Raw genomic sequence first — 12,377 nt, forward strand, 5'->3', positions numbered from 1 at the left:
CGTGTGTGTGCGTGCGCGTGTGTGTGCGTGCGTGTGTGAGCGCATGTGTGCGTGCGTGCGTGCGTACTTACGTGTGAGTGTGTGTCTGCGGCAAACTACGCGTGTGACGATGAGGTGCGGTGAACCTAGTAGCTTCGCTCGGGCGGCAGTTACATGAAAAGGTCTACACTGCGCTCTAGTCGCGAATACCCTGCAGCGACAGCATACCTTACGGGAGATGCTCACTGACGCCGGCGAGGCAGCGGCGATATCAAGGTACTAATACTCTCATATCAGCCAATCAGCAGCGTTGGACGTTTGAGCCATCAGGATGGGAGAGAGCGTGCGGGGGGGGGGAGGCACTGCAAATGTCTCAAACTTGCGCAATAACTTCTGCTGATTTATTGGGATTTTTAGCTTAGTGTGATCCATTCTCACCACAGAGATCAAACAATGTGAGCATGCGCTCGGCGTACTCTGTTACAACTAGTGGCGCAGCTAGGCTGGGTAGATGCTTAGAAAATCCGAGCCAACAAGGATTGGGGGGGGGGTGAATTTCGGTCCGAACACCGATTACGATGGGACATAAATAACTGAGTAATTCGCGTTGCAAAATCCTCGTGTTTTACAGCCGTAACGAATACTCCCCCCCCCCCAGATACGACGCTAGTTAAACTGCTTCGCTAAAAACATAAATACAATCGCAATTTTTCTCATTTAATTTTCATTCTAATTTCGCATTGGTGTTGAACAGTAAAAGTAGCTTTGTAGAATAAATAATGTAGAGTTTAACGGGTATAAAGCTCATACTTTGGCTCCACAGAGATAAAACGTAATACTAACGTAGTCATCGCGGGCAAGCGTGAATTGGAATGACTGACTTTAGTCCGCCAGACCGTCCGTCTATCTCAGGCAGTGGAAAAGATCTCGATATTCTGGATGTACGTGCAGGATGTTAAAGCGAGGTTAGCGAGCTTACGCTCAGCACAAGATTAAAACGATGGATGGATGGTATCAGAAGTAGATAATAGAGAATACCTATTATCAACTTCTGATGGTATGGACGATGGATGGAAGCAAAGATGGACAACTAGTACGAGTGGGGTTTCACACATGCGGGCTCTTATACGCTACATACACGCCTCGATAGTACTGTCTAGGCGCTTTCTAACTTGGTTTTCGCAGAGAGGTGAGTAATTAGTTATTGAATTAATTATTAAATCCTTTTTCATCTTCAGTTTATATCGGTAGCAATGTCGGTATATATTTGAAGCGGGCACGTGTTACCGAGTTGTATGAGTGTATATATATATTGCCCATGTTTGTATATGCGCACGCATATGTATATCTATGTATGTGGGGCGTGTAGGCATGTGTGTGTATACGTGCGTGGTTGTGTGTGTCTGTGTGTGTGCGTGCGTGCGAGCGCGCGCGGGTCGTGTGCGTGTGCATGTACGTGTGTGCGTTTTCCTGTGTATATATGTGTGTTTGTGTTTGTACGTATGAGTGTGCGTGTGTGTGTGCGTGTGCGTGTGCGTGTGCGTGTGCGTGTGCATGCGTGTGCGTTTGTGTTCGTGCGTAGGCCTATATGTGTTTGTGTGTGCGTGGTGCGTACATACGTATGTTCGTGTGTGCGTGTCCGTGAGCGCGTGTATATATGCGTCAATACCACAGAGATTGGCTTTCTATTAGAGAGCAATACACATCTACATTACTGCTCGCAGTTTCGAATGATTTATTCTGTCAGCTGACATTAATGCGTGTCACGTGTGCTACCGGTTAGTGGAATATGGCTGACATCGCGCTTAGGTTCACCGAGTTGTGAGGAAGCCATTTGTTTACGACCCTCGTGACTTTCTCACACAGAGAAAGCGGAACGCGTGAGCGATCATATGATACCAACAGGCATGACAAAACAGGCATTTTTTCCGCGCGCGTTGGAATGTCTTCACCGCCTCCGCTTTCTCTTGCGTCGCAATGCGCCTCGCACGGAGAGACAAGCCGCGTTGATTCCATTAGCCTGGTAACGCCGCACGCGCCCGCCAGTATCCGGTGACGGGCATGCTAGCCCGCTCCCGGGTCATGTTTTATGGGCGAAGGATAAACTAAGTGGTACGAAATTTATATAATGTAATCGCAGGGATCACCGAAATCGAGCATATGGTCCAATAGACTGGCGACGAGGCGGATTCGTGGCCTGCCGTAACCTTCCGGCGGCCCCGCGTATGAAGCTACGGCGGCGGCGGCGGTCAGTACGAATCTATTAGAGGCCGTCGCTCGCGAGCCGAGCAGCTGCGCGCAGCTCTTTGATGCACTTCACGCGTTCTTCGCCAAATACGGGATATTCCTGGCGCATCGAGGAGGACAGCAACCACGGAAGAAATTAAGATCACCCCCATCTTCCCCAGCCCACACACCACACCACACCACACAGCAAACTACACCGCACACCAAATCATACACCACACCCAACACCATATACCATATACAACACCACACATACCACACAGCTCACCCCATACACCACACCACACACCACACCACACACCACACCACACACACCACACCACACACCACACACCGCACACCACACACCACACACCACACACCACACACCACACACCACACACCACACACCAAACACCAAACACCTCACGCCGCCCGTCCTCGTGCGTGTGTCTGCATGTCAGTGAATTTGTGATCGCAATCAATGATTCGCGCGCGAACTACCACATGTAATGCGCCAGGTCGGGACTCGAACAGCTGCATTGTTCGTTTCCTAGCTTACTTCCGCAGCGACGTAACCGCCCGATACCATACAAGCGACATTAAATTGTGTAAATTTCCTGGCTTTGGTTTACAGCATTTCTAAATATTTCTCGACAGCATCGTAAACTCTGGCGAGGATTTCTGCGAAGCTGATTAACGAGCTTAACTATACGACGTGCAGACGCTACGCAATTACGGCGGCGCGAAGCAATGTAAGACTCGTGCAGGGGCCGGTCCAGGGGAGCAGGGGGCATCCATGCAGGAGGAGAGAGAGAGAGAGAGAGAGAGAGAGAGAGAGGGAGAGTTCAGGGGTAAAGAGTGTATCTAGGGGGCCGATCCATGGGTAAGAGGGGATCCATGGGTAAAAGGGGGTCCATAGGTAAGAGGGAATACAGGGGTAGAGAGGGTATCTAGGGGGCCGATCCAGGGGTTCAGAGGGCATCCAGGGGTAGAGGGGGTATCTAGGGGCCGATCCAGGGGTTCAGAGGGCATCCAGGGGTAGAGACAATATCTAGGGGCCGATCCAGGGGTTCAGAGGGCATCCAGGGGTAGAGATGATATCTAGGGCCAATCCAAGGGCTTCAGTAGCATCCAGGTGAGAGGTATCTAGGGGGCCGATCCAGAGTTCAGGTATCATCCAGGTAGATGCCGCCGTACTGAGGGGCCGAAATCAAGCGGGTTCAGAGGCGTATCCACGGGGCGTAGAGGGGGTATTTAGGGGGCCGATCAGGGCGTTCAGAGCGTCCAGGGGTAGAGGGCCGCGTATCTAGCGGGGTCGATCCATGGCCGTTCAGGGAGCATCCAGGGTAGAGAAGGGATCTAGAGGGCGACGAGGAGCGTCGGAGGGCATCCAGGGGTAGAGGGGTATCTAGGGGTTCGATCAGGGGTCAGGAAGCATCCAGGGGTAGAGCGTAGAGGGTGTAATCTAGGGGTGCTCCACCCCGCCCGGGACGTCGATCCAGGGTCTTTGATTCCTATTGTCTGCTGTTGATATTTTTGTTCTCGGTCCTCAGTTCCTTTTGTCCTTGTTTCTTTCCTTTTTCTCTAGGGGTCTCAGAGGGCATCCAGGGTAGAGGGGGTAGAGGGGGTATCTAGGGAGCCGATCCAGGGGTTCAGGGAGCATCCAGAAATAGCGAGGGTATCTAGGGGGTCGATCCAGGGGTTCAGAGGGGTAGAGAGGTTATCTAGGGGCCGATCCAGGGGGTCAGAGGGCATCCAGAGTAGAGGGGGTATCTAGGGCCGCGGGTCGAATCCATGGCATTTCAGGGAGCTCCGGGGTTGAGAAAGGCGTATCTAGGGCAGCCGGATCCAGGGGTCCATGGGTAAGAAGGGGTCCATGGGTAAGAGGGGATCCAGAGGTAAGAGGGGGTCCATGGGTAAGAGGGGATACAGGGGTAAGAGGGGGTCCATGGGTAAGAGGGGATACAGGGGTAAGAGGGGATCCATGGGTAGGGAGGGCGTCAGTGATAGAGAGGGTATCTAGGGGGCCGATCCAGGGGTACAGGGGGCATCCCAGGGTAGAGAGGTATCTGGGGGCCAATCAAGCAGTTCATAGGGTAAGAGGGGGTAAGAGGGTATCCGGGGTAGCGAAGGCACCCTGGGGGCCGATCCAGGGGTACAGAAACTATCCAGAGATACAGGGGGTATCCAGGGGTAGTAAGAGGTGGTCTATGGGTAGAGAGGGCATCCAGGGGTAGAGAGGGCATCCAGGGGTAGAGAGAGCATCCAGGGGTAGAGAGGGCATCCAAGGTAGATAGAGCACCCAGGGGCCGATCAAGGGGTTCAGAGGTTATCCAGGAGTAAGAGGGTATCCGAGGGTACAAAAGGCATCCAGGAATGCAGAGGGCATCCGGGGATATAGAGGGCATCCAGGGGTACAAAGGGCATCCGGGGATATAGAGGGCATCCAGGAGTACAAGGGGCATCCATGGGTTCGCATCCAATGTGACGGCAGGCCTGTAGTTTTAACTCAATATGCGGTAAAACTTTGTCGTAGTTAGAACGTCTTGGTTAGAAAACTTTAGATAGAATAAACCACTTTAAAATAGAAATTATATAGTTAGGTTAGAATCCACCGAGTTGCAACAATGTACATAGCACAGTCTAGTATTCTTCTATTTGGCGACAAGCCCTGTGAAAATAGTGACACAGGCACAAGTGCATATAATTCTGACAAAACTGTATCTCGTTCTGCGACGTAAGTGCATGGTTCTAAACCGATACCGCGTCTTTACGCAAGTATTTATATTATACAATTAACATGTAATCAGGAATGTATAATATAGCTATATCTATATTAAACACTCCTGATGTAATCACGTTAACAAGAAGTCAACAAAGCAATTTCAATCGTTGCACATGTGTTGGTGAAAGTAGCAGCGTACGAGTGTTCTGACACATTTAAGCCTTACTGTAAACACTTGATGTTGCGCCAGCAATACCAGTATAGCAACTGTCGGGAAAACTACGAGAACGGTCGGAGAAATTGTTCGAAATTCTAACTTTATATCAACGCTAACCCAAGTTACCCAACCCGAACCTCCTCTGCTTCGTGTTTATCGTAATTTTATTATTCTCCGCTTACCGTATTCCATATGCCCCGGCTTCTCATCTAACCCTTCAGCATTCCTGGATCCGGCTTTCGTTTCTTGCGGCGTTGACACCGTTGCACACCAGTGGGCGCGCGCTTGCGTGCGTGCGTGTATGCGTGCGTGCAGGCGTACGGGTGTGCGTGCGTGCGTGCGTACAGAGGTTCGCTAAGACGCCGCGCCTTACGGCACACGTAAAGCGAAAGCCGCGGGATGAAGGTTTACACGCTAGGCGCGCAAACGGCGAAATTAGATTCGAGGTTTTATTGGCAGCGGGTTGTAATACTGATTTTTTCCGCCTCGAGTCGCCGGCATCTGTTTCCGCGTATGCAAATCAGAGCGGGATCATCGTTCCGTCGCCGGTTTACACGGGATGCGGGAGCCTCGTCGTTACAGACTTCCCACAGAAACAACAAACTTTTGCTTAGTAGACGCTGTAAAGCATTAAGTAGAGCCGAGAAGGCAGGCCGGGTGTTTTCCATCTGAAGTCACAACAGTTAACGACGATTCCATCAACACTTCGGAAAATCTTGAAGCGTATTTGGCGAGAGAACAGCTGACCTCGTCCTGCATGATATGGCAATATACGCGTTAAAAGCAGTTTCTCTCTCTACAATGGTCAGGGATGTTTTCCGACTAGAGAAATTCCTTCCCGCAATCGAGGTGGCGCTGATGTGAGAACTGTATCATCTGTGTATGAGTACCGTATCCCAGGAGTACCATATAGCATCGGATTAGTACATCATCAAACGATTATCAGTGCATAACCGTGGGCTCGTATTCGTTGGGTAATGGTTACAACGTCTCATCTGCCATGCAGACAGAATTTTACGCGCGAGGTGTACGGCAAAAAATGAGGGTGTCCTCTATTGGGTGCAGACGCTGGGTATATGCCATCGTCAACGTCGTATCGACGGAACCGAATCCAAAGTCTGGTTGTGTAAAACCTCCTCAATAGTTACGACTTTATACATCTAATATGCCATAGCTTTTGCACTCCAGCAATATATATATATATATATATATCAAGAGCTAATAATACCTAGAGTGTACAACGGAAAAACGGGAAAATAGTGCTATTTCACGACATGATTATTCTACTTTGCCTGCGAGTCTAGAATAATTTTATGGTACTGCATTAAGCAGAATTCTTTGCTCTCTAAAACAAGACCAACCGCTTGTCAATACGATACTCCTGGGCTGAGATATTGGCTCCTAAACCTCCCCTCCCACAGGCATCACAGCGCCTCGAATCCACATCATTCAGCAACCTACACGCCTCTAAGGTTGCTTCGTGAAAGTTCGGTTTTTCCGCCATAACTTTATGAATGAACGGACTTTCGGGAGCATCGCCTATGCCCTTATCTCCCATTATCTTTCCTAGCACGGCTAATGCCCGTCATGATGGAGCCGGCAATGTTTTCTTAATTAAGTTTTTACAATGCAGCTCAGTTACTATATGGTGTTGTAATAGTACCAAATTTGGGCATGTGACATCAATTTTCAGCGCTCCAAGCGGTGACGGAAACCGATAGCCGAAATGCTTAGAGGCGTGTAGGTTGCTGAATGATGTGGATTCGAGGCGCTGTGATGCCTGTGGGAGGGGAGGTTTAGGAGCTAATATCTCAGCCTAGGAGTATTGTATTGACAAGCGGTTGGTCTTGTTTTAGAGAGCAAAGAATTCTGCTTAATGCAGTACCATAATATTATTCTAGACTCGCAGGCAAAGTAGAATAATCATGTCGTGAAATAGCACTATTTTCCCGTTTTTCCGTTGTACACTCTAGGTATTATTAGCTCTTGATATATATATATATCAAAAGTAGATATTAGGGAATTCCCTACGATAATGATATATATTATTACGACACGCTTGTGACTCTACGTGCACTCCCTGGACATTATTTCTCGCGGACGGTGACAACCAGCCCACGAGTTACTATTACTCCTTACGCACTATCCAATGTTAGAAGTACTCTGGGACGCCTCTAGGATATTATATGCACACTGGGCAGAATGTTATAGAAGTACAGGGTAGCAACCCATGACCGTTATTAAACCTTACACACTGTTTAATGTTAGAAGTGCTGGGCGGCGACCCCCGGGTATATGATATATACACACTGTCCTGCTCTGTACAGTTTGTTAGTGCGGTGTGGCCGCAAGCAGGGAGAGGGTAGGGATCGCCGTCGGTCAGCGACCAAAGCTCACTCCCTAGTTTCGCCATAGAACTTCAACCCTAAACTTACAATACCTTTTTCGCATAGGCCCTTGACAGAAACATGGCGAAGTAACGCATTTCACACACGCAGTGTATGGAGGTTCGGTTTACGAGAATATTACGGTTAGGACTGATACTAAGACTAATTTTGTTTCTAACAACGGTCTCAGAGAACATGTTAATATAATAATATTAAACGCACGCTAAGGCTAAATTTTGTGCCCGACAACGGTGTACGGGGAACAAGTTAACGTTAAAACAAATGCTAACTCTTGTTTCTAACAACTGGCCCCTAATCTCTCCCAGCCCTCCCTCTCCCGCTCTATCTCCCTCCCCTCCCTCTCCCTCCTTCTCCTGGCCCCGCGCACAGGGAGACCGGACGCTCGTGACGGCTCGCGCGCCAGGCAGCGGACAGACGCGAATCAAGCACGCACGCTCAGCTAGCGGTCGCTCGCCGCGCGGCGTACAAGCAAAATACGCGGCGCGGATAAAATACTGACCAGATGCTCGGCCGATGCGGCGAGCACAGGCCGCCCGCTGGGCCGCCCGACAGATGTCCCAGCTTCGCTGACCAGCAGCGGCCGTATTCGGCCGAGCATCGTCACTCTGGCGTCCGCACGCGCGTGATGCATCGACCAGCCGAGTAGGCTACGAGTGGCGATGTCGGCGCGCGAGTTAGACCGATTCCCGGCGTCTCCGTGGCGCGGTAGTTCTTACCGGCCGCGGCGACGTGCGGTGTCGGTCTACGCGCCGACGAGCGTTGCTGGCGCCACGTGCGGCGCGCGCCCATCCGTCAGCATGCGCGCGTGCGTGTGCGACAGACGTGATGACGGGGAAGAATGATCATCAGCGGGGTTGGCCGGACGCCCCGCGTGCACGCGCGCGCAACATTACGTCACCTTCATGCTGTGCCATCATGTATACTAGCAGTAGTAATACGTTTACTGTTTTGCTTTTCTTTTACTGTCTTGCTTGGTTTACTAGAGAGCTTTACTCGTCGCCTATAAGGGGGGTTGGTGTATACTGCTTACCGGTTTATCGCCTCTACTGAAGCCATTTACATCTTTACTTCTTACATATAGGTGGATGTTCTTTTTCTTACGCTTTTGGCACCAGATTTGATCTTATTGCGAGCGCTGCATGCGTATCATCGTATGTGGCCGGCATGGCGTGTATGCACTCAATTATTACGAATTCACATGTCAGAGGCACACGCTGTAGAAAGATGGACGTCACTTCAAGTACGGACAGAGGGCGCGTTATGTAGACTGCTGTGCGACGGCGCGGCGGTTTGGCGTTTTTCGCACGTTAACCTGATGGCTGTTATCAGACCTTGAAAGAAGCTGAAAGGACTGCGCAGAGTGTGCTTGAGTACCCCTGTCAATATTTCACTAAACAGAACCTTGCTACCAGCGGGTGTCATCAAGGCATCTGCCGGAGAAGGACCTATGGCCCGCCATCCCAGCGCTAGACGCATGCTTTATCGGCAACAGTATCTTGGTATGTCAGGGTCCTTTACGTGCATCAGCTAGCAGACCCAGCTGTAGGAAACAGACCGTAATGGCAAGAGCCATCGAGCCATGTGGCAAGCGTATCTGGTTTAGGCCGTTCGTCGCGTGGGAACCTGTACCGCACATAAGGAGGGAAGCCCGCGCCTAACGAACCGCCGATTTGCGAATTCTACAACATTTTTCGTTCGCCGGTAAACAAACATGGCCGCCGGCTATGAACGCGCGTGACGTGACAGCTTTAAATAAATACGTTGCCCCGGAAACCGTCATCGTATCTCTTCCTATGCGCGTTAAATTCTATAGGCGTTCCGGGTTCAAGCGTCGTTTACAACACGATAACTACACTCGCGCATATATCCAGTATCGTGTAAGAACAAGAAAACACATGCGCGGGCATGCGCGCACTCGAGCACACACGCACCCTGATGCACTCACGGGCGCACGCGCGCCCGCACGCACGCACGAACGAACGAACGAACGAACGCATGCATGCACGCACGCACGCACAAGCGTATTACGAAGCGTCGGTGACACATAAGCGTCTATGAAATAAGAGATAACAGAAGCTCGAACGCGTTGCTGTTCTGCTGCTCACAAGATTCTCAATGATCGTACTCACCCGTATTGTCCGGAGATATAGGCCGGGTATCCACCTCGTAGCTGTACGGCTCCGGGCAGAACTGAAACGCGAACGAAGCTATGTTTACACACACATAGATCAATTCCCCGCCGTACCGTGCTTACACAGACGGCGCGAGGTAAAAGATAAATTTTATATTGAACGAAGAGAAATGAAGGAAACAGAGAGGGTAGATTGAACAGACGAGCACAACAACTGCTATGTATATAGTCCATAATAGACTATTTATATTAATAATTTCTATAGATAATTTTCTATTATGAACTATCTATGATAATATCGAGGGCACACAAACGGTTTATATGGTTAATAACACATATATATATATATATATACTTGATATAATATTCGGTTACGTTCAGTATTATATGATGACACATGGCACATGCGCGCGCTCTCTGCTGCTTGTTTTAGTTCGTCTGCATCCACGACCGTATCTCGCAGCCGAACAATGAAAAAATAAATTTCTGCGCAGCGTCAATACCGGCGAAAAAATTACACAGAAACCTAACCGATTCGAATTTAGAGAACAAAAACAATAAATAATTAAAAAAACGCGCCGCTTGCTGTGCTATGCTCGTCGCTGATCGAAGTCAGATTTGCAACGATCGGCAGATGGCGCGTGGCGAGCTCCACGCGATGAGAAACGCACCGGCGTGCTCGGCTCTCGCCCGTATTCCAATACAAAGAAAATGACAACATGTAAATGTATAGTCACGCAGCTGCTCTCCGCTTTTGTGCTGCGTGACAGATGTTTTGATGGATTTTAATATTTTAGCGGGGACATCCCCGCTGCACTCGTACGCGGCACGCAGGGCCGGTCGCTGGCGGCCATTGCACAGCCACTGTGCCCGAGACTCACGTTGGCCCACGCTCGCTCGCACGCACGCACGGAGGCATATATTTCAACTGAAATTCTAACGGGAGGAGTCGAAGCTCGCGGTTTGCTGAAGCGTGCGGGAATGGTTATAGATGGCGCTAGCGGTATTTCCTTCGCACACGACCTTTAGCATAAAGCGGTAGAACTTTTTTTCTAGATTAACGAGAGGTCTTATGCCCGTGTTTTGTGACTAGATACCATCGGAATGAGACAAACCACACACAGAGAGGCAGACATTCCGAAGCCAATATCACTAAATTATTCAGCACAACGTAGTTTCGTTATCTTATACATAGTTACCTCGTTGTACTTAGTAACCTAGTATATTCTATCAAAACATACTTCTTTTTTTTAACTGAAAAAAATGCTTTTTTTCACGCCTGAGTTTATCAATTTGCTCGCATACGACCAGGGCGCGAACGACTAAAGCTACATAATTATTGTAATCGAGAGGTAGGAATAGAGGGGGCACTTACCAGGACTACCCGGACTGTTTCCTCGGGGCTTCGCACCGATATAGGCGAGGTTTACGTTTGCTTTCCGTCCATCTATAATTGGATTTGCGTCCTTGCATGCCCTCTCAGCCGCCGTCCTATCTCCCATGGTGACCTGCAGTGCAAATTGAAATAGAGCCTTTAAGATGGGGTGGCACTTCACTTATTGAAAAACGCAACGTGTCGCACATGACAATTTTAAGTTCAAGTATAGCACCGCGCAATATGTAATAGCTAGTGTCTTGTGTAGTTAACGCACCTAGTGTGCAAGATAATAAATACAATTCGTGTGTGGGAAAACACGGAGGCTGTGGGAGAAAAAATTATAGCGGATGTTTCTAGTTCCTCCTGATTATGACCGTCCGATTGGGTGCATGTTAAATAAGGACATCCGTGCGTAACTAAGCGCATGCGTCACGCACACAACGCTCGCGTGTGGAATAGGCGCATGCGTGCCGTGTTGCTGCTCGAAATTCGCGAGGTGTGTGGCGATTAGCGAAACACATCAGCAGAAACTGTAACTATGTCGTCCTGGACGCATCCTCTTACATACTTTGCTAACGTGTAGTAACTTTATTAGTGTAGGTGAGAGAGAAGTACAGCGTCAATTAAACCGCGTGTCACAGCTATAGGACCGCGAAACCAAGGACTCAGCGACTTTCCAATGAGTTTTCGTCATTCCCTCCCCCTTCTCCTACCATCCCCTCATCCCGCATCATCACAGCATACGAGGTCGTTCTATGCACAATGCGCCTACGAAATCGCGATTCGGAGGACGGTCCTAGGGGAACGCAGCAGCAGCGGCGGCCACCGCCACGCGCGTGTGCTGTACATTTCCAGCAGGTGCGAATTAAAGCATCAGAGCACGGAGCCATTCGGCACGCATTACCTGCCCATTAGTCTATCGATTGCGTATATAAATCGCGACCGCTTCTCTCAGACTGATTATCCCGGGCGACATGTGTTACCTTCTTTGTGTGTTCGCTTTGCCGGGGCCAGCATGATTATGGTAAACAGAGAAACGGACAGCGTAATGAGGGTCGTCAGCCTCTGCTTACCTGTCGCATCTGTTCGTATTTCGCTATTTGCAATGAGCTCGCTGCGTGCGTATGTGTAACCCGCAGTTTCGTAATTTGGGAAAAGTCCGTTTTCCTTTACACAAAATACATTATAGCCGCATTCATAATTATTATGTTTATAAATATTTTATGATATATATAAATATTATGTGATAACGCGTGTCTGCTCTATCTATATATCTATCTATCTATCTATCTATCTATCTATCTATCTAT

At 49.4% G+C, this 12,377-nt stretch overlaps 1 protein-coding gene across 1 annotated transcript in view; it reads right to left on the reverse strand.

The window, feature by feature from the left end:
• The window catches only part of LOC106805121 (RNA-binding protein 38-like), a 43,760-nt gene that overhangs the window by 5,723 nt on the left and 25,660 nt on the right, over positions 1-12,377 (reverse strand). The window contains exons 2-3 of the mRNA XM_014806603.1: positions 11,065-11,197; positions 9,688-9,748 (exon numbers count right to left, since the gene is read on the reverse strand). Coding sequence (XP_014662089.1) covers positions 9,688-9,748; positions 11,065-11,197 — 194 coding nt within the window. The remainder of the gene's footprint in view (positions 1-9,687; positions 9,749-11,064; positions 11,198-12,377) is intronic.

Source organism: Priapulus caudatus, unplaced genomic scaffold (assembly GCF_000485595.1).
Source record: "Priapulus caudatus unplaced genomic scaffold, Priapulus_caudatus-5.0.1 Scaffold100, whole genome shotgun sequence".
Classification (NCBI taxonomy): Eukaryota; Metazoa; Priapulida; class Priapulimorpha; order Priapulimorphida; family Priapulidae; genus Priapulus; species Priapulus caudatus.